This window comes from Hirundo rustica, chromosome 5 (assembly GCF_015227805.2).
Source record: "Hirundo rustica isolate bHirRus1 chromosome 5, bHirRus1.pri.v3, whole genome shotgun sequence".
NCBI classification, from domain to species: Eukaryota; Metazoa; Chordata; class Aves; order Passeriformes; family Hirundinidae; genus Hirundo; species Hirundo rustica.
The window spans coordinates 1,085,874-1,106,924 of NC_053454.1; the positions used below are offsets into that span (position 1 = coordinate 1,085,874).

The following is a 21,051-nucleotide window of genomic DNA, read 5'->3' on the forward strand; positions in this document are numbered from 1 at the left end:
TCATGGACAGTGAATAAATCCCCGTTTTGGGTGTGTCACAGCTGGGTCTGCAGGTGGCTAAAAGCTGTGTCTGAACCACGGGGAGTTCATGGACAGTGAATAAATCCTCATTCCTGGGTGTGTCAGAGCTGGGTCTGCAGGTGGCTAAAAGCTGTGTGTGCACCACAGGGAGTTCATGGACAGTGAATAAATCCCCGTTTTTGGGTGTGTCACAGCCGGGTCTGCAGGTGGCTAAAAGCTGTGTGTGCACCACGGGGATGAACAGTGAATAAATCCCCGTTTTGGGTGTGTCACAGCCGGGTCTGCAGGTGGCTGAAAGCTGTGTGTGCATCACAGGGAGTTCATGGACAGTGAATAAATCCCCGTTTTGGGTGTGTCACAGCCGGGTCTGCAGGTGGCTAAAAGCTGTGTCTGAACCACGAGGAGTTCATGGACAGTGAATAAATCCCCATTTTTGCAGGAGAGTGAGGTTCAGGACATGGAAGGTTGTCCTTGTCCATGCCCACATTCTCTGAGCAGCATTCTTGTGTTTCATCATTTTGTATTTTACATCCCTTTCCCTGTTATTATTTGCAGGGCTCCAAACCATTTAATCAGGAAAAAACTTCTTGCTATTTGTCCAGCTTTGAGTTCCCAAATGCGGCTGGAGTTAAGGAGCAAGCAGAAGGCTCTGTAAGGTGTAAAAGCTGGGAGAACCCTCTCCTCTGCTCTTTCACCTGCTGCTCTCTAGAGCTGAGCCGGTGGCTGCAGGCTCGGTGTGTGCTCTGAATTCCCAGATCTGGGAGCAGAGGTGAGAGGGAGGAAGCCATCGCTGCAACTCTCATTTATCCCTTCTTCTCCTCCTCCAAAAGTGTCTCGGCTTTCATGTCAGGAGGGGAGGAGTGACGATGACAGTTGTACTGAAGTGCTCCTGCTGCTCCGTGGAACAGCTTGACAGAGCCCAGGCTTTGTTTTTGTTTTGCTTTCCTTTTTTATCCCCCCCGAACGGCAGCTTGGCTGTGGCGTTCCGGCTTCTCAGCAGCCTGGGAGAGGGAGAGGCAGCCCCAGGTTTGCTGCTCCGTGATCTCCACTGAGGCGGCTTTTGACCTTCAGAGGGACAGCGGGAAAAATCCCGGTTTGGGCACAGGGTGCTCCGGGAGAGCGGCGCTGACATCGCTGCCTGCTCCAGCCCGGGCACCTGCTCCAGGCCTGGGAGCTGCTCCGGGCCTGGCGCTGGCTGAGCATCCCAAATGTGCCCCAGGATCCATCCTGAGCATCCCAAATGTGCCCCAGGATCCATCCTGAGCATCCCAAATGTGCCCCAGGATCCATCCTGAGCATCCCAAATGTGCTAGAGGGATCCATCCTGAGCATCCCAAATGTGCCCCAGGATCCATCCCAAACATCCCAAAAGTGCCCCAGGATCCATCCTGAGCATCCCAAATGTGCCCCAGGATCCATCCCAAACATCCCAAATGTGCCCCAGGATCCATCCTGAGCATCCCAAATCTGTCCCTGGATCCATCCTGAGCATCCCAAAAGTGCCCCAGGATCCATCCCAAACATCCCAAATGTGCCCCAGGATCCATCCTGAGCATCCCAAAAGTGTCCCTGGATCCATCCCAAACATCCCAAATGTGCCCCAGGATCCATCCTGAGCATCCCAAATGTACCCCAGGATCCATCCCAAACATCCCAAATGTGCCCCAGGATCCATCCTGAGCATCCCAAAAGTGTCCCTGGATCCATCCCAAACATCCCAAATGTGCCCCAGGATCCATCCTGAGCATCCCAAAAGTGTCCCTGGATCCATCCCAAACATCCCAAATGTGCCCCAGGATCCATCCTGAGCATCCCAAATGTGCCCCAGGATCCATCCCGAGCATCCCAAATGTGCCCCAGGATCCATCCTGAGCATCCCAAATGTGCCCCAGGATCCATCCCGGACATCCCAAAAGTGCCCCAGGATCCATCCTGAGCATCCCAAATGTGCCCCAGGATCCATCCCGGGCATCCCAAATGTGCCCCAGGATCCATCCCAAACATCCCAAATGTGCCCCAGGATCCATCCTGAGCATCCCAAATGTGCCCCAGGATCCATCCTGAGCATCCCAAATGTGCCCCAGGATCCATCCTGAGCATCCCAAATGTGCCCCAGGATCCATCCTGAGCATCCCAAATGTGCCCCAGGATCCATCCCAAACATCCCAAATGTGCCCCAGGATCCATCCTGAGCATCCCAAATGTGCCCCAGGATCCATCCCAAACATCCCAAATGTGCCCCAGGATCCATCCCGAGCATCCCAAATGTGCCCCAGGATCCATCCTGAGCATCCCAAATGTGCCAGAGGGATCCATCCTGAGCATCCCAAATGTACCCCCGGATTGGTTTGGGTTGGGAATGGTTTGGGTTGGGAATGGTTTGGGAATGGTTTGGGAATGGTTTGGGAATGGTTTGGGAATGGTTTGGGAATGGTTTGGGTTGGGAATGGTTTGGGTTGGGAATAGTTTGGGAATGGTTTGGTTTGGGAATGGTTTGGGAATGGTTTGGGTTGGGAATTGTTTGGGAATGGTTTGGGAATGGTTTGGGAATGGTTTGGGAATGGTTTGGATTGGAGGAGCTGAACCCACCATGCAGTGGGGTCAGGCTGCTCTGGCTGGCCTGGGAATGGTTGATCTGGGAATTGTTGGGGTTGGAAGCAGCTCAAATCCCACCCAGTGCCACCCCATCCCTCAGGGACACCCGCCACTGTCCCAGGCTGCTCCACGCCCCCGTGTCCAGCCTGGGGCACTTCCTTCGCTCCCTTCCCTCCCTTCCCTCCCTTCCCTCCCTTCCCTCCCTTCCCTCCCTTCCCTGCCCTCCCTGAGGGCACTGAGCTTTTCGCTGCCCGGCAAATCCCTGCCTCATCCTTGGGCTTCTCTGGAGGAATTTTGGGATTTCTGGAGGTCCATGAGGGGCAGGGGATGTTTGGGATTTCTGGAGCTCCATGGAGGGCAGGGGGTGTTTGGGATTTCTGGAGCTCCATGAGGGGCAGGGGGTGTTTGGGATTTCTGGAGCTCCGTGAGGGGCAGGGGGTGTTTGGGATTTCTGGAGCTCCATGGAGGGCAGGGGGTGTTTGGGATTTCTGGAGCTCCCTGGAGGGCAGGGGGTGTTTGGGATTTCTGGAGGTCCATGAGGGGCAGGGGGTGTTTGGGATTTCTGGAGGTCTGTGAGGGGCAGGGGGTGTTTGGGATTTCTGGAGCTCCATGGAGGGCAGGGGGTGTTTGGGATTTCTGGAGCTCCATGAGGGGCAGGGGGTGTTTGGGATTTCTGGAGCTCCATGGAGGGCAGGGGGTGTTTGGGATTTCTGGAGCTCCATGGAGGGCAGGGGGTGTTTGGGATTTCTGGAGCTCCATGGAGGGCAGGGGGTGTTTGGGATTCCTGGAGGTCCATGGAGGGCAGGGGGTGTTTGGGATTTCTGGAGCTCCATGAGGGGCAGGGGGTGTTTGGGATTTCTGGAGCTCCATGGAGGGCAGGGGGTGTTTGGGATTTCTGGAGGTCCCTGGAGGGCAGGGGGTGTTTGGGATTTCTGGAGCTCCATGGAGGGCAGGGGGTGTTTGGGATTTCTGGAGCTCCATGGAGGGCAGGGGGTGTTTGGGATTTCTGGAGGTCTGTGAGGGGCAGGGGGTGTTTGGGATTTCTGGAGGTCCATGGAGGGCAGGGGGTGTTTGGGATTTCTGGAGGTCTGTGAGGGGCAGGGGGTGTTTGGGATTTCTGGAGGTCTGTGAGGGGCAGGGGGTGTTTGGGATTTCTGGAGGTCTGTGAGGGGCAGGGGGTGTTTGGGATTTCTGGAGCTCCGTGAGGGGCAGGGGGTGTTTGGGATTTCTGGAGCTCCATGGAGGGCAGGGGATGAGTGGCTCTTGAAGGGCCTCGGAGCAGTGAGAGTTCCCTGTTCACGGCTCTGACTGGAGAATGTTCCGTCACTTGTTCATCCCTTTGAGTTTCTTAGTGCAAATGTCAAGTGGCACTTTTGTTTCTGTTGGTATAATGGAGCCTGATTTATCAGCCAAATGTTGTGATTTGTGGGGTCTGTGTGTGCACTTTTACTTTATTAATCTCTCTACACAAAAGATTGGCAACATCTGCTTCTGACAGCTTTTTCCCCTCAATTATTTTCTGCTCCCTCCCTTAATTCTCTTTGTTTCTTCATTTCCAAAGCACACCCAGCTTTTTTTTTTTTTAATGTGTGTGTAAGAACCTTTTCTTTAATCATTCCTGCTTTGCAATTTAGCTTGAAAATTTCATTCAAAGCGGAGAAGTTAGGCTGAAATCAGAAGAGCTTGTTTTCCTCTTCTCTTGCATGACTAAAAATAAGGTGCCAGTTCTGCCACATGAAGTGTGTCATGATGGGAGCTGACAAGTCTGGTTTGATAACTGCAACTAATATTATTTGTTCACTGATGCCGTTTTAAATAGAAAACCAGATTCGGGAGGGGGAAAAGTCCCCCTAACAACCGAGGGAGTTCAGATTCCAGCTTGCTTAGTGTTTCTTAAAAAACACTGCTTTGCATCCTTAATGCAATAATTCTGTATCCAGATTAATCTGCTCAGTATTGCCAAGTGTAACAGTGAAAAATTCTTGAGTGAATGAGCACCAGAAGCGTTGGAACCTCTGTGTGCTCCCAGTTAATTGTTGGGAGTTGGGGATGGAAAGTCCAGGCTCAGACAGAGCCAGCCCTGAACAAACCTCTGTGTGTTGGGAGAAACGTGAGGGAGATCCCAGGGAGCCAGCTCAGGCTCCTCTTCTGATTTTAAATCAGGATTCAGGTCTGCTTGAATCCCGTCCCTGCCCCGATCCCACAGTCCCATCCCTGTCCCAATCCCCCAATCCCATCCCTGTCCCAATCCCATCCCTGTCCCAATCCCATCCCTGCCCCAATCCCATCCCTGCCCCAATCCCATCCCTGCCCCAATCCCATCCCTGCCCCAATCCCATCCCTGCCCCAATCCCATCCCCGTCCCAATCCCATCCCTGTCCCAATCCCATCCCTGTCCCAATCCCATCCCTGCCCCAATCCCATCCCTGCCCCAATCCCATCCCTGCCCCAATCCCATCACTCCCCAATCCCATCCCTGCCCCAATCCCATCCCTGCCCCAATCCCATCCCCGTCCCAATCCCGTCACTCCCCAATCCCATCCCTGCCCCAATCCCATCCCTGCCCCAATCCCATCCCTGTCCCAATCCCATCACTCCACAATCCCATCACTCCCCAATCCCATCACTCCCCAATCCCATCCCTGCCCCAATCCCATCACTCCCCAATCCCGTCACTCCCCAATCCCATCCCTGTCCCAATCCCATCCCTGCCCCAATCCCATCCCTGCCCCAGCCCCACAGCTGCCCCAGCCCCACAGTTCCCATCAGGGGTTCCTCAGCCCCATTTGGGGTGTTCCTTGGATAAGCAGCCCTGAGGAGCTGCTGTGCCATGAATGAGTTGTCCTGACCCCATTCCTCGGCTCTGCTCCCTCTGTGCTGGTGCTGCCGCTTTCTCCTCTCCTGTTTTACACCTCCACGTGTGTCAGAACTCATTTTCTCATCCAGCTCTGCTTTCCAGTGCAGACCGAGTCCCCTGGAATTCCTCCTGCTGTCACATTGCACAGAAATAGGTTTTTTAACCCATTTTTTTAAGCTGCATCTCATTTCCTTTCTCTAAACTCCCGAGCAAGCAATTTAATCATATTTGGTATTGCAAATCCAGTTATTTCTCTCTGTGTAATCAGCCTCTCGCTACCTGGAGTTCTAAGGCAATTAAAAAAAACAGTTAATTGGGAGTATTAAATTAAAAATGAATAAGCGAGGTTGCCTCGTGGTTGGCTGCCGCAGGTCAGGCGACGCAGTGTGGGTGGAGGAGCCTCGGGGTGCAGCTGACGGAATGAAAACTGGATTTGTTTGTTTGTTTGTTTGTTTGTTTGTTTGTGTAATGATCATTTTTCTGAGGTGATTGTGCTCCTCTGAGTGCTGCAGACTGTGGCTTGTCTGAGTGGTTGGAAGCTGATGAGCCCAAATGAAATAAATGGCATTTCTGGGTCAGAAAGTCACTTCCTTGAGCACAAACAGCTCTTTTCCTTTGAAAGTAAAAGCTCAGAATACTGGGGATATTTTTTACACCCCTCGGACACGTCTGTAGTTATTTACACTTCTCAGATATCAGCTGAGAGTTAAAAAAAAGGAGAGGAACCCCCCCCAAACTCGCTGTTACATCTCAGCCCCGCAGATAATAACACATACATTAGAGTTGCTTTGATTCTTGCGGTATGAACAATTTCCATTTGTTTTTGTAAGCAATGGACTGGAAATAAACCGCCAAGGATCCCAAAGAGCAAAGAAATGCAGGATAAAACCTGAAATTGATTGCTGCAGCAGTCATCGCTGCCTGCTAGGCTTGATTTAACTTGAATCCCTCCCGAGAAAAATGCCACACAGCCTTTGTGGAATCAGAGATGGTGGAAAAACAGGGAGCAGGGAAGGCACCAGTGGGGTCCCTGGTTTGTGAGGAAGTAAAAGGGGATGGGATAAAATCCTGTGTGATCCCAGCTGGAAATCGGGAGGGAGCCGCTGGCTGGGGTGGAACGGGATGGGGATGGCACAGGAGGAGTTTTAGGATAAGCTGGGGATGGCACAGGAGGAGCTTTAGGATAAGCTGGGGATGGCACAGGAGGAGTTTTAGGATAAGCTGGGGATGGCACAGGAGGAGTTTTAGGATAAGCTGGGGATGGCACAGGAGGAGTTTTAGGATAAGCTGGGGATGGCACAGGAGGAGTTTTAGGATAAGCTGGGGATGGCACAGGAGGAGTTTTAGGATAAGCTGGGGATGGCACAGGAGGAGCTTTAGGATAAGCTGGGGATGGCACAGGAGGAGTTTTAGGATAAGCTGGGGATGGCACAGGAGGAGTTTTAGGATAAGCTGGGGATGGCACAGGAGGAGTTTTAGGATAAGCTGGGGATGGCAGTGCCAGGAGTGAGCGGCTGGAGCCCTGGGTTTGGGACGGGATGAGAAAGATGAATTTAATCCAGGAGGGAGGAGGCCAGGGGTTAAAGGGTGGGATTCCCTCCCCTTCCTTGCAGCTGGGATCTCTGGGGATGTGGGGCTGGGATCTCTGGGACTGAGGCTGGGATCTTTGGGACTGAGGCTGGGATCTCTGGGACTGAGGCTGGGATTTTTGGGGATACGAGGCTGGGATCTCTGGGACTGAGGCTGGGATTTTTGGGGATACAAGGCTGGGATCTTTGGGGATACAAGGCTGGGATCTCTGGGACCGAGGCTGGGATTTTTGGGGATACGAGGCTGGGATCTCTGGGACTGAGGCTGGGATTTTTGGGGATACAAGGCTGGGATCTCTGGGACTGAGGCTGGGATTTTTGGGGATACGAGGCTGGGATCTCTGGGACTGAGGCTGGGATTTTTGGGGATACAAGGCTGGGATCTCTGGGACTGAGGCTGGGATTTTGGGGGATACGAGGCTGGGATCTCTGGGACTGAGGCTGGGATCTTTGGGGACGCAAGGCTGGGATCTCTGGGACTGAGGCTGGGATTTTTGGGGATACGAGGCTGGGATCTCTGGGACTGGGGCTGGGATCTTTGGGGACACAAGGCTGGGATCTTTGGGACTGGGGCTGGGATCTCTGGGACTGAGGCTGGGATTTTTGGGGATACAAGGCTGGGATCTCTGGGACTGAGGCTGGGATCTCTGCGACTGGGGCTGGGATCTTTGGGGACACAAGGCTGGGATCTCTGGGACTGAGGCTGGGATCTTTGGGACTGAGGCTGGGATTTTTGGGGATACGAGGCTGGGATCTCTGGGACTGGGGCTGGGATCTCTGGGACTGAGGCTGGGATCTTTGGGGATACAAGGCTGGGATCTCTGGGACTGGGGCTGGGATCTCTGGGGCTGTGCTGCCCGCTCTCACAGCCCTGCTGGTGTTTCTCTCTCCCAGATATCCAGGACAGCAGATTCTCCCCCTGCCTGCCCCTGCTGCTGAGCCCAGGCCGGGCTGAGACGTTCCTGCAGGAATCCCAGCTGGATTTCCTCCCCTTGAGGTGGGACGGGGTGCTGGGGCTGTTCCTTTCCCCTGGAGGTTCTGCAGTGAAGGATGATGGATAGTGGCATTTCCTGGGCACAGAAATGTGGGGACTGGGGCTGTGGGGAGAAGGCACCTCTGGATTTTGCCCTCAGGAGGGTTTGGGCAAGGGAAAACCAGGACCAGGCTCTTCTGAGCTTGTGCTGAGGTACCCTGGGAAAATGGGAAAATGAGGAACTCCACCCTCTTCAGCGTCTCTGGAGCTTGCTTAGACTTGGGAATAAACTTCTGAAATGAAATTCTGGGGACAAAAATCAGATTTGTGTATTTACAGGAGTAAAAACATAGGTGGACAGTGTTGTGGTTTGTATGTATACACATGTATATGTGTAATTTACAGTACAAAATTGGGGTTAAAACGCACAAGGAAAGAGCTGTTCCAGTAAAAGGCTCTGTCACCTTCATTTTGAGGTGCTCTGCTTGCTTGGAATAATTTTTATTAGGGTTTGCTGGTATGTTTAATATAAAGGAGCTATTAATTAAGCAATTCCCAATATGAATATTAGAACTCTATAGGAATTTGTTGCTTATCTGAGGCCTGGCTGCTTTTGTATCATTTAAAAAAATTAATTGATATTAGGAACTGAAGTAGGTGGTTTATGTTAAAAAAACCACAGGCAAGCTGGGATATGTGTAAGTACACGTTGCATTTTTTACTTGGCTAATTTTCTTTATTTATGTGGCCAATAACAGCCTGTCAGTTAAAAACGTTTTGGTCCTAAATATGTTGAAAAATATTGCTATACTAAGTAGAATTATTATTACTATTATTAATAGTAATAATATATCATATATCATATATCATGTATAATATATCATGTATAATGTATATATGATATATGATATATTATATGATATCTATGATATGTTATATACTATTATTGAGCCTTTATTTTATAGGAGATTTTTGATATTTCTTCCCATTCCTTCGGGTTTTGCCCCTTTAGGGGGTGCATTTTTGGGTATTTGTGTGAATATTGCTGACCCCCAGCTGTCCCCTGAAGTTCCTTTGCTGCTGATTTAAACCAGAGACGTTGAAATAAAAGAACTGATCAGGAATCCGCTTTCCTTGCCCCTTGCAGAGGAGTCCCGGATGTGTCTGGAGCGTCCCTGGGGCACCCGGAGCCTCCCCACGTCCATGGAGGAGCAGCCCCGAGGGGCCCAGCCCTTCCCTCTTCATCCCGGCTCTCCCAACGCTCCGTGTGCGGGCAGCGCCCTGGGGACGGGGACACCGGGGACATCGGGGACACCGGGGACATCAGGGACATCGGAGACTCCAGGGACATCAGGGACACCAGGAACTCTGGCGACATCAGGGACACCGGGGACACCAGGGACATCGAGAACATCAGGAACATCAGGAACATCAGGGACTCCAGGGACACCGGCGACATCGGGAACATCAGGGACATCGGGGACACCAGGGACATCGGGGACACCGGGAACATCAGGGACATCGGGGACACCGGCGACATCAGGGACTCCAGGGACATCGGGGACATCAGGGACATCGGGGACACCAGTGATGCCAGGGACTCCAGGGACACTGGGGACATCAGGAACACCAGGGACTCCAGGAACACCAGGGACACCAGGGACATCAGGGACATCGGAGACTCCAGGGACATCAGGGACACCAGGGACTCTGGCGACATCAGGGACACCGGGGACATCAGGGACGGTGGCCCCGAGCAGGAGGCACCAGGAGCCCCGAGCAGGGGAGAGCCAGCAGAGCCAGCTCCAGAGGAGGGGCTGGGAAAGGGGCTGGAGCAGCCCTGGAGCACTGCTGGGAACGATGGACACCCCAGTGGACACTGCGGTGGACAACACAGTGGACACCCCGGTAAACATCCCAGTGGACACTGCGGTGGACAACACAGTGGACACCCCGGTGAACATCCCAGTGGACACTCCAGTGGACATCCTAGTGGACAATCCAGTGGACATTCCTCTGGACACCCCAGTGGACATCCTAGTGGACAATCCAGTGGATACCCCAGTGGACACCCCTCTGGACACCCCAGTGGACAATCCAGCGGATACCCCAGTGGACAGTCCAATGGACGTTCCTCTGGACACTCCAATGGACACCCCTCTGGACATCCCAGTGGACATCCCAGCGGACACCCCTCTGGACACTCCAATGGACACTCGAATGCACACCCCTTTGGACACCCCTCTGGACACCCCTCTGGACACTCGAATGCACACCCCTCTGGACACCCCTCCCAGGACGCTGGTGGCCCAGCGGCTGGCTCTGAGCCGGCAGAGAGGGACAAGGAGTCCCCAGGGCGGGAGGAATCCTCATCCTCGGGGGGCTCCTATAAAACCGCGCTGACCAAACTGTCGGAGCCGAGCGAGAGGGGGGCGCAGCCGGAGCGGCTGGGAGCGCTCGGGAGCGGAGCAGGAGCCCTGGAGAAGCAGGAGGAAGGAAGGAAGGTGCCGGAGCTGTCGGATGGTTTCTCTGGCGGCGTGAGGAGAGGGGACTCCGAGTGTGCTCGGGGTGTTCTCCGTGCAGCAGCAGCAGCTGAGGCGGGCGGAGGACGGCTGGGGCAGCGTGGGGTGGAGCTGAGCGCCTCGGAGGAACCCACGGAGGAGCTGCAGGGAGCGCCGCTGCCATCGGGGACGCGGGGCGGGGAGCGGCCGGTCCCCGCTGTGCCACCCAGCCAGCCCCAGGGCGCTGCCGTGGCCGCTGCCCCGCGCCCTGGGCGCTCCCCGGCGGGGAGCAGGGAGGAGCTGACCGCCTCCGAGTGCTCCATAGAGGGGGGACACAAGGTGACGGAGATCTCCCCTTCCTTCGCTCTGGGGGCTGAGGGCTCCTTCTCCCTGCTCCTGCCTCGTCCCAACTTCCAGTCCACGCCGGGGCTGTTCCTCAAGAGAAGCGCTGCGGCGGAGGGAGCCGGGCTCCTGGCGATCCCCTCGGACCTGCAGGCCTCTCCTTCTCCCGGCTCTTCCGACGGAGGAGCGTCCCCTGGCCCTGGATCCCCGGGGGAGCAGCGTCCCCAGAGCGCTGTGCCGGAGAGCCAGGATCACCGGGAGGCCCCGAGGCCGGGATCCCCGGGCCCTGGCAGGATCCAGTCCTTCCCATCGCTGGGGTTCCTGGAGAAGGTGGGCGCCTGGCACGTGTGCCAGCCGGAGCAGGGCCCCGGTGCTGCCAGCTCGGGGGTGCCGGCTGGATGTCCTCCCGCCAGGAGCGCCTCCAGCGCACCTCCCGGGGCCTCCAGCCGTGTTTTATCCGCGCAGGAGAGCCGTGGGGATGCCGGGGACCGTGCTGCTCCTTGCTCCGGGGAGCCAGGCTCTCGGGGGGAGAGCTGGCGTTTCCCCCCCAAAGCCCAGAGGCGCCTGGCGCCGGCTCTGAGCAGGGCGAGGTCCGAGCGCGCCGTCAGCGCCTGCGGCGGGAGCGGAGCCCTGGCTGGGGCCAGCGCAGCAGAACTCTGCCCCGGGCTCCTGCAGCCCCCGGGGGATGCGAGCCCTGCTCTGCCAGCCCCTGCTGCCCCTGGAGCTCGGGGCGGAGGTGTGGGCGCCGGGGCGCGGCGAAGCTCGGCGCCGGCTGTGTTCGTGTGCGGCCTCGCTCGGCTCCTTCGGGAGGACGATGGTGAGGAGAAGGACAGTCAGTCCCTCAGCCCCACTGTTCCCGCCGCTCACGAGATCGTGGACCGCTTTGGGGCTGTTTCCTCGGAGAGTTTGAGTTTTCCTGCTGGTTCTGGGGAGCCTCGGGGCGCCCTGGTGGTGCCCAGGCACTGCCCCGGTGCAGGAGGGGACAGCTCCATCCCCCCTGGAGCAGCCCTGGAGACCCCCAAGAAAGAGGAGCTCAACATTGAGGAAAGGATCCCGGTAAGTTTGGTTCTAATTTAAACTCTGATTCCAAGGTTATCCGTTTTTTCCCAGTGTTAACCATTTCTTTTCCCAGTTATCCTTTTTTTTCTCATAGTTAACCATTTCTTTTCAGCGTTATCCATTTTTTTCTCATAGTTAACCATTTCTTTTCCCAGTTATCCTTTTTTTTCTCATAGTTGACCATTTCTTTTCCCAGAGTTATCCATTTTTTTTTCTCATAGTTAACCATTTCTTTTCAGCGTTATCCATTTTTTTCTCATACTTAACCATTTCTTTTCCCAGAGTTATCCATTTTTTTTCTCATAGTTAACCATTTCTTTTCCCAGAGTTACCCATTTTTTTTTCACTTTTCCATTTGTTTTTCACTTTTCCATTCCCCCCCCCCCCCCGCTCTTTTTAGGAGAGGCTCTAATCAGTAGAAGCCGAAACAAATGCTTTCAGACAGGGTTGTGCTGCAGTGAATTTCATCCGTGACACTGGCTCGGCTTGTCTTAAATAACTTTTAGTGCTATTTAACATGGGCAGAGAGAGGGTTGGATGTGGGAGAGGTCTCCTGCCCTTCCCAGGGCGGCTGAGTGTCAGGGGAGCAGGAGGGAGGAGGAGGAGGGTGAGCTGGTGGCTCTTTCAGAGCATCAGGCTCTCGTTACCCAGAGAGGAGGTTCAGACTCAAGTGCTGGGTGAGCAGAGCTGAATTCCAGCCCCCAGCTCTGTGGGAGTAACAAACCCAACACAACTCCTCGGAAATTAAATTCTCTTTTTTTTTTTTTTTTTTTTTTCCCCTGTGATTTTCTCATTCTGCTTTTTCACTTTGTTCCGCTTTCTGAGGCCTCAGATCTGAATTCCTGAGGTGTTCCTCGTAAAGGACCTTCAGAGCCTCTCCATGCCTTCCATCGTGGTGGGCTAACCCAGATTTCTCCCTGCTGGGGGCTGCAGGCCTTGCACAGCGCCCAGGGCACGGGGGGCTGTGAGCGCTGCAGCAAACGAGATGCAGATTTATGGTAATTACAGACTGTAATTACCCCTGAGTGAGAGAGAGGCTGCTCCTCTCACGGGATGACTCCACCATCACCAGGCCTTTGGGAACGTGCTCTGCAAGCTCTTCTCGCTCTGCTGTCTTTGCAAACCCGTGGGGAAACAAATATAAATGTTGGAGGGAGGGCGTTTGAAATGGAATTCATGGGACAGAGAGATGACTTCTGTTCCTGGCTGTGATTACACACGCTCCAGCCTAGTTCTGAGCTGTCCTGCTCCCCTGAGTCACTGGAAGGCAAAGGAGATCAGGTCACTTACCTGGCTGTTAAAGTGGAAGCTTTATTATAAATCATAGGAAATGGAGCTGGCTGTGAGGGGTAAGGCAATTTATTTAATTTTCCCGAGCTAGTTTAGGACATAGTGTGGACGAGTTGCAGTTAATTTGCCCTGCAGGTGATGAACTCAAGGAAAAGTTTGGCTTTTTCCTGCATATAACGTCTGTGTGTCAACCAGCTCCGACAAAAGTGCTCCCAACCATTTGCCTGGAGGGTCTGAACAGACTTGTCCTAAAAAATGAGGAGCTTCCCTGCTGCTGCCTCGAATCCCTGAGTCTGCCAGCTTTGAGTTCTCTGTTTTCTGTGTGGGGCGGGAGAAGGTTTTTAAAGGAAACCTTTGTGTTCTCCTTCCAGCTGGCACATGGAATTTTAAGCAGGTGAGGCTGAAACATCTCAGTTCTCACTCTGTGAAGGTTCTGGCTTCCTTTTGTCTTGACGAGGTCGGGATTAATCCACGGGAACCTCGGATGTTTATTGTTTGTTATCCATTTCCGGCCTCAGGAGCCGTGAGCTCTGACTGGCAGGTTAAAGAAACGAGGTGGAACGGAGCACCTCCGACTCTTTCCAAGGTCATTTAATTGCTAATTACCCAATCACACAGTGACCCCTCTGTTGTTGACATTTCTGACCCAGCAATGAGCACCCAAGGCCGCAGCGCCGACCCTTTTCACCCAGTCACAGAAATCCACCCAAACCAGGAGGAGAAGGAGGGAGAAGGTGAAGAGGAAGGACTCAGACAATGCCCCAAATCCTCCATCCTGACTCACCTGTGTTACTGCACACTGAAATCTTAAATCTCAGTTTTCCCCCCTGTGAGATCACACGGCTCCATCCAAACCCCACACCCCCAGTGCCGTCTCTCAATTTCGGGAGCGGTTCCACGGCCTCAGGTCAGCCGTGGTGCTTTCCTGAGGGTGGGCACCGTTCAGCCCGGAGAGGCTGAAGCTCTGTTCCCTGGGCTTCCCCCGTGCTGGGCTGGGGGAGCTCTGCCAGCTCCGTTCCCTGAGCGTCGGCTCTTCCTTCTTTCCCCAGATCTACCTGCGGAACCTGGGCATCGAGCAGTCCCCTGGCACCATCCTGGCACCCTTCGTGCCGCGGGGGCCCCTGCGGGAGCTGGAGTTCTCCCCGTGGGCGCTCAGGACGCTGCGGCGTGCCGCGGACGCGCCGGCCGGGCTGTCCCCACGGGCACAGGGTACGGGCAGGGCGCGGAGCCCGCTCTCCTCCGGGCCAGGGATCTTCCTGGGACCTCGTCTTCCCCCATCCTCTGGTGGTTTTGGGTTGGTTTGCTTTCGATCTTGGGTTATCTCACTGGAATGATTTATTCTTTTTCTGCCGTGAGATAGGAGTAGGAGAAAAAGTGAAGCAGGGAAGCTTTATTAACAAAACTGTAAGAGAGGAAAAAAATTGATGAGAATTAGATTGAATCTTCTAAAACACTTCACTTTTTTCCTAATGCAAAAGCAGCGCAGACCCCCAGCAGGAGGTTTTGGGAAGTGTTTAAACTTTGGAAAGCTTCCTCCTCCAGAGGGGCCAGGAGTGTGGCTGTGGGGCAGCTGCCAGGCAGTGCAGGGACAGGGGGTCTTTATTCCCTTCATTTCTCCTTCTCCAAGAGGTCTTCACAAGGAGAAGGTTTGGATCTTGAGACTGAAGGGATGGGACCAGACTTGTTCTTCTCGGGAGAGGAATAATCCTTGGCTTCTTTTGCATTCTGGGGTTTCTTGGTGCGTTCAGGGTGACAATGAGTTGTCAGTATTTTTATAACTGACCAGATCTGATCCTAAGTCCGTCCACCCATCATCATCATCATCCAAATTAGTGTGCCTTTGTAACACCCCACTCTGCCAGACTGCAGGAGTGTTTGCACACTGCTCCCAGGGATGCCCAGGGTGGGACTGCGCAGGGATGAGCCCATCCAACTCAAGCTATTCCCTAATTCTCTGACAAGTTTTGCATTTTCTTTGATATTTATCTGAAATACTCCTGAGATTTCTATGGGGGAGACGATTCTCATGGAGATCTTAGTTCAGGTCTCACCCTAAGAACATCACCTTCAACATTTCCCAGTTTTATTTGAATCCATCCCTCCCTCTCTGCGCCCTCCAGCGCAGGAGGGGATGTCTGTGTTCCGGAGCCCCCAGCTGAGGGAGTGTTCTGTTCCTCTGCAGGTGCCTTGCTGCCAGCCTTTGAGATGTCACAGGCGAGCTTTGGCTCCGACGTGTCCCCGCTGAGCGCGTCCCCTGTCCCTGTGGGGTCCCCTGGGGGCTCTGGGGCTGACCTGGGTGTGCTGTCCCCTGTCCCTGTGGGGTCCCCTGTGGGTCTTGGGGCTGCCCCAGGTGTGCTGTCCCCTGTGGGTCCTGGAGATGACCTGGGTGTGCTGTCCCCTGTCCCTGTGGGGTCCCCTGGGGGTCCCAGGGATGACCCGGGTGTGCTGTCCCCTGTCCCTGTGGGGTCCCCTGGGGGTTCTGGGGATGACTTGGGTGTGCTGTCCCCTGTCCCTGTGGGGTCCCCTGTAGGCTCCCAGGCTGGCTCAGGGGTTCTGTCCCCCTTGGGGCTGTGTCCCAGCTCCCCCCAGCTCTCGGGGGTTCTGTCCCCCCTGGGGCTGTGTCCCAGCTCCCCCCAGCTCTCGGGGGTTCTGTCCCCCCTGGGGCTGTGTCCCAGCTCCCCCCAGCTCTCGGGGGTTCTGTCCCCCCTGGGGCTGTGTCCCAGCTCCCCCCAGGTCCCTGCAGAGCCCCCATCCAGCCAGGGCAGGGTGCCGGGGCCCCGGCTGCAGGGTGCTGCCCCAGCCCGGGGGGCAGAGGGGTCCCCTGGAGCTGCTGGAGCAGAGCAGGACCTGCCCGGCTGCTCCTCGGGCAGGGAGAGCCCCGGGGCTGGGGGCGGGGGTGCTGGGGCCCCCCTCTCCGGGCAGGCCGGGGGCAGCCGGGGCAGCAGCCCGCGGGGATGGGCTTTGCGTGCGGCTGGGGCCGAGCTGGGGTCGGACGGGGCGCCCCAGAGCCCGACTGCGGGGAGTGGCGGCAGCCGGCGGCAGGAGGGGGCTCTGGGGGGCTCGGGCGCCCTGCAGGAGCTCCGGGAGCTGCTGGCACAGGCGGAGGGTCTCACTGCCGGCCGGGGCCGCCCTGCCTTCCCCACAGCCTGCTGCGGAGAAAGCGGGGAATCGCCCCGGGGGCTGCCCGGGGAGGAGCAGGAGGATCCCAGGGACTCCGGGCTGGGGAAGGGCCGGGTCCCTGAGCGCCTGTCGTGGGATGAGGCCGCGGCCCAGAGAGCTGTGAGGGGCCAGGGGCTGGTGGAACATCCCACGGGTGTCGGTGTGCAGCCGCGGGCAGGGAGATCCACGGCCCAGGGGGCTGTGAGGGGCCAGGGGCTGGTGGAACATCCCACGGGTGTCGGTGTGCAGCCGCGGGCAGGGAGATCCACGGCCCAGGGGGCTGTGAGGGGCCAGGGGCTGGTGGAACATCCCACGGGTGTCGGTGTGCAGCCGCGGGCAGGGAGATCCACGGCCCAGGGGGCTGTGAGGGGCCAGGGGCTGGTGGAACATCCCACGGGTGTCACTGTGCAGCCGCGGGCAGGGAGATCCACGGGCAGGTGGGAGCCGGAGGGGTGCAGCAGCGTCCCCGCCGATGGGAACCGGGCCGGCAGCGAGCTGAGTGCCGGGACAGCCCCGGGGCAGGGCCGTCCTCTCCCCCCAGAACCCCTGGGCACTGTGCCCCCCATCCTGGGCTCCTGGTCCTGGGCTGGACGGGCGGCAGGGACACGGGGCAGCGATGACAGCGAGGATTCCCTCGGCGCCCACAACAGGGCCGGCAGCGAGCTCAGTGCCGGGACAGCCCCGGGGCAGGGCCGTCCTCTCCTCCCGGAGCCCCTGGGCACTGTGCCCCCCATCCTGGGCTCCTGGTCCTGGGCTGGACGGGTGGCAGGGACACGGGGCAGCAATGACAGCGGTGGTGAGGATTCCCTCAGCGCCCACAGCCGGGCCGGCAGTGAGCTCAGTGCCGGGACAGCCCCGGGGCAGGGCCATCCTCTCCCCGCGGAGCCCCTGGGCACCGGGACAGCCCCGGGGCAGGGCCGTCCTTCACCCCCTGAGCCCCTGGGCACCGTGCCCCCCATCCTGGGCTCCTGGTCCCGGGCTGGACGGGCAGCAGGGACACGGGGCAGCAATGACAGCAGTGGTGAGGATTCCCTCAGCGCCCACAGCCAGGCCGGCAGCGAGCCGAGCGCCGGGGCAGACCCGGGGCAGGGCCGTCCTCTCCCCCCGGAGCCCCTGGGCACCGGGACAGCCCCGGGGCAGGGCCGTCCTTCGCCCCCGGAGCCCCTGGGCACCGTGCCCCCCATCCTGGGCTCCTGGTCCCGGGCTGGACGGGCGGCAGGGACACGGGGCAGCGATGACAGCGAGGATTCCCTCGGCGCCCGCGTCAGGAGCCTGCTGGGGAAGCCTGGCAGTGCCACAGGAGCGCCCCAGAGGAGCCTGCCCAGGGCTGCCGGGGCGTGGGCAGGCAGCAGCAGCAGCAGCAGCGGGGACTCGCTGGCTGCCCGCGTCCGCGGCCTGCTGCGCGCCGGCACCGCTGGCATCGATGCCAACCGCGTCCTGAGGAGCGCAGAGGAGCAGGAGAGGAAGATCCGAGGTGAGGGCGCGGCTGGGTTTGGCATGTCCTGGGCTGGGTTTGGCACATGCCGGGCTGGGTTTGGCACGTCCCAGGCCGGGTTTGGCACGTCCCGGGCTGGGTTTGGCATGTCCTGGGCTGGGTTTGGCACGTCCCAGGCTGGGTTTGGCACGTCCCGGGCTGGGTTTGGCACATCCCAGGCTGGGTTTGGCACGTCCCAGGCTGGGTTTGGCACATCCCGGGCTGGGTTTGGCATGTCCCGGGCTGGGTTTGGCACATCCCAGGCTGGGTTTGGCATGTCCCGGGTTGGGTTTGGCACATCCCAGGCTGGGTTTGGCATGTCCCGGGTTGGGTTTGGCACATCCCAGGCTGGGTTTGGCACATCCCAGGCTGGGTTTGGCATGTCCTGGGCTAGGTTTGGCACATCCCGGGCTGGGTTTGGCTCAGGGGTTGATGCGGGTGCTGGGATGTGGGTGCTCTGTGCACAAACAGGACGGGACTTTTCCTCCAGCTGTTATTGCAGCATCAGCCTCGTCACAGGACTGATTTGCGCAGTGGGAGGATGGCAGCGGCTCACACCTGCCAGCAGCAGCAAAGATCTCTCTGTTACAGGGCGTTTTTAAAGTTTCCCAGCCAACAGCACACTGCTAAAGCTTACAGATAATTGTTGTACAATCGCTGAGAGCACTCCTGCTTCAAACAATGCCTGTTTGCTCTCTAGTAACAATAATCAATATTCCATTATTAAGCTTTAAACCTTCTGCTGTCTCGCTAAACATATTTTTCTGCGGCCTTAGGATCTATCCTAGCCAAACCCAAGACTCAGACTGTCCTTTTGTGTCCTTGCTGCTGTACCATTGTAACTTTTCCTGCTTTCAGGCTTTGCAGTTACAGCTCATTCTGAGTTCTTCTGCTCTCTCTCTTCCTGGGGTTCCACAGCTTTCTGAAAGTGGGAAATACTTTTGATATTTCCCACAGATGCAGGCGGAGCTGAGGCTGCTCCCTGCTTCCAGGGGATTATTCTGGGTTGTAATGAGGGGCTTTAATGGGACAGGGCTGCAGTGAGGACAGAAGTCTTGTGTGCTGTGATAGAATTGGGGAGAACTGGATTTTTCCGGGTTGAAAACCCTCTTTTCCTGACACCACTGTAAGGAATGATTTTGTGCATGCGGTTACAAAGTCAGGCATATGGGAAGGGATTGTGTGAGTGAGCTCTGGCTTTGTCTGAGACTGTGAGGACGAGCCAGGAAAGAGTCCTGGATCCATCTCTCCAAAGAAATGATTGAAGGAGCCATTTTCCATTGTATTCCTGGCCATTCCAGGAGCTCTGGAATTGGGTGTGGGCTTTGTTCTCACAGCTTGCGGGGGGGCAGAAATGCACAGCTTTGATTTTAAGTTAAAAACTGTCCCCACACACGAAAAGGGCGAAGGGAACCTCTCGTGGTTTGTGTTTTTGGCAGCCTGGGTGAAGCTGAAGCTGGCCAGCCAGTCCCAGGAGTCTGGGCCGCTCTGGGATGAAGAGAGCCAGCCCAGGATGGAGGGAATGAAGGCAGAGCTGCTCCCGAAGGCCAGGAAACCTGCACGGGCCAAGGTACAAACCAAGGTGGGGGAAAGGCTGCTGCCCCTGCTCCTGGGGGGGTTTTGTGGTTGTCCCAGGCAGTTTGGGGTGGTTTGGCCCTGGAGGTGACGCTGCTGCAGGTGTCCCAGAGGAGAGTGAGAGACAGAGATGTGGGGGCAGAATTGGTGGTGCTGTGAGAAAGGAGCCAGAGCTGCTCGTTCTGGACTGGCTGGGGGAATTCTTCCCACAAAGTATTCATGGAGGTGCTGACTGTGCCCTGGAGCTGCTGGGCCAGGAGCTGGGTGTCCCTGGAGTGCCCTGGGCAGTGCCAGGTCTGCTGGCACTCCCACCTGGAGCTGCTGGGCCAGGAGCTGGGTGTCCCTGGAGTGCCCTGGGCAGCGCCAGGTCTGCTGCCACTCCCACCTGGAGCTGCTGGGGCAGGAGCGAGGGAATTGTCCCTGTGCCCGCTCAGGGGGAAGGAGCTGCTCCAGGATTGCTGCAGGTGAGGGTGCCAGGGGAAATCGGGGAGTGCTGGTCACAGGATGTCCTCCAGGAGAGCTGGGAATTGTCTGTGGGAGTGTGGAGGTGTCGGGGCTGGGCCGGGGCTGGGGAGGTTCAGCAGCTCTGACTGTCTGGGAGAGATTTCCCTGGAGCTGCCACGGTTTGTGCACCTCCTCTGGAGTGTTCCCAGCTCAGTGTAAAATGCAGGTCTGTAAAATGCAGTTCTGTAAAATGCAGTTCTGTAAAATTCAGACCTGTAAAATGCAGTTCTGTAAAATTCAGACCTGTAAAATGCAGGTCTGTAAAATGCAGACCTGTAAAATGCAGGTCTGTAAAATGCAGACCTGTAAAATGCAGATCAGTAAAATGCAGATCAGTAAAATGCAGACCTGTAAATTGCAGATCAGTAAAATGCAGACCTGTAAAATGCAGACCTGTAAGATGCAGTTCTGTAAAATTCAGACCTGTAAAATGCAGATCTGTAAGATGCAGTTCTGTAAAATTCAGACCTCTAAAATGCAGATCTGTAAGATGGAACTCTGTAAAAGATGCAGCTCTAGGTGGTTTGTGCACCTCCTCTGGAGTGTTCCTAGCTCCGTGTAAAATGCAGATCTGTAAAATGCAGATGTTTAAAATGCAGATCTGTAAAATTCAGATCTGTAAAATGCAGATCTGTAAAATGCAGATGTTTAAAATGCAGATCTGTAAAATGCAGATCTGTAAATGCAGCTCTAGGTGGTTTGTGCACCTCCTCTGGAGTGTTCCTAGCTCAGTGTAAAATGCAGATGTTTAAAATGCAGATCTGTAAAATGCAGATCTGTAAAATGCAGATCTGTAAAATGCAGCTCTGTAAGATGCACCTCTGTAAAATGCAGCTCTAGGTGGTTTGTGCACCTCTTTTTGCGTGTTCCCAGCTCAGTGTAAAACGCAGATCTGGGCTGGAATTTGGGCAGCAGTGTTTCCCCTCTGTTTTCACTTTCAGTGTCCGTTTCTGGCGCTGCTCTGGTGTCCAGGGTGATCGTGGCAGGGTTTTTAGGGGCTGGTGTTTCACACAAGTGCCCTGAGCTTTAGGAAGAGCTTCCTTTTTGGTTCTCCTCCCTTGATTTTTTTCCTGTTTGCTCCTGCAGCCTGCCTGCCTGCCGGGAGGAGCAGC

The 21,051-nt window shown here is 56.2% G+C and overlaps 1 protein-coding gene across 1 annotated transcript in view; it reads left to right on the forward strand.

Annotated features, from left to right (window-relative positions):
• The window catches only part of ALMS1 (ALMS1 centrosome and basal body associated protein), a 60,500-nt gene that overhangs the window by 22,494 nt on the left and 16,955 nt on the right, over positions 1–21,051 (forward strand). Inside the window, exons 3-7 of the mRNA XM_058420620.1 lie at positions 7,957–8,059; positions 9,183–11,934; positions 14,277–14,436; positions 15,410–17,860; positions 19,300–19,430. Of these exons, the coding sequence (XP_058276603.1) occupies positions 7,957–8,059; positions 9,183–11,934; positions 14,277–14,436; positions 15,410–17,860; positions 19,300–19,430 (5,597 nt within the window). The remainder of the gene's footprint in view (positions 1–7,956; positions 8,060–9,182; positions 11,935–14,276; positions 14,437–15,409; positions 17,861–19,299; positions 19,431–21,051) is intronic.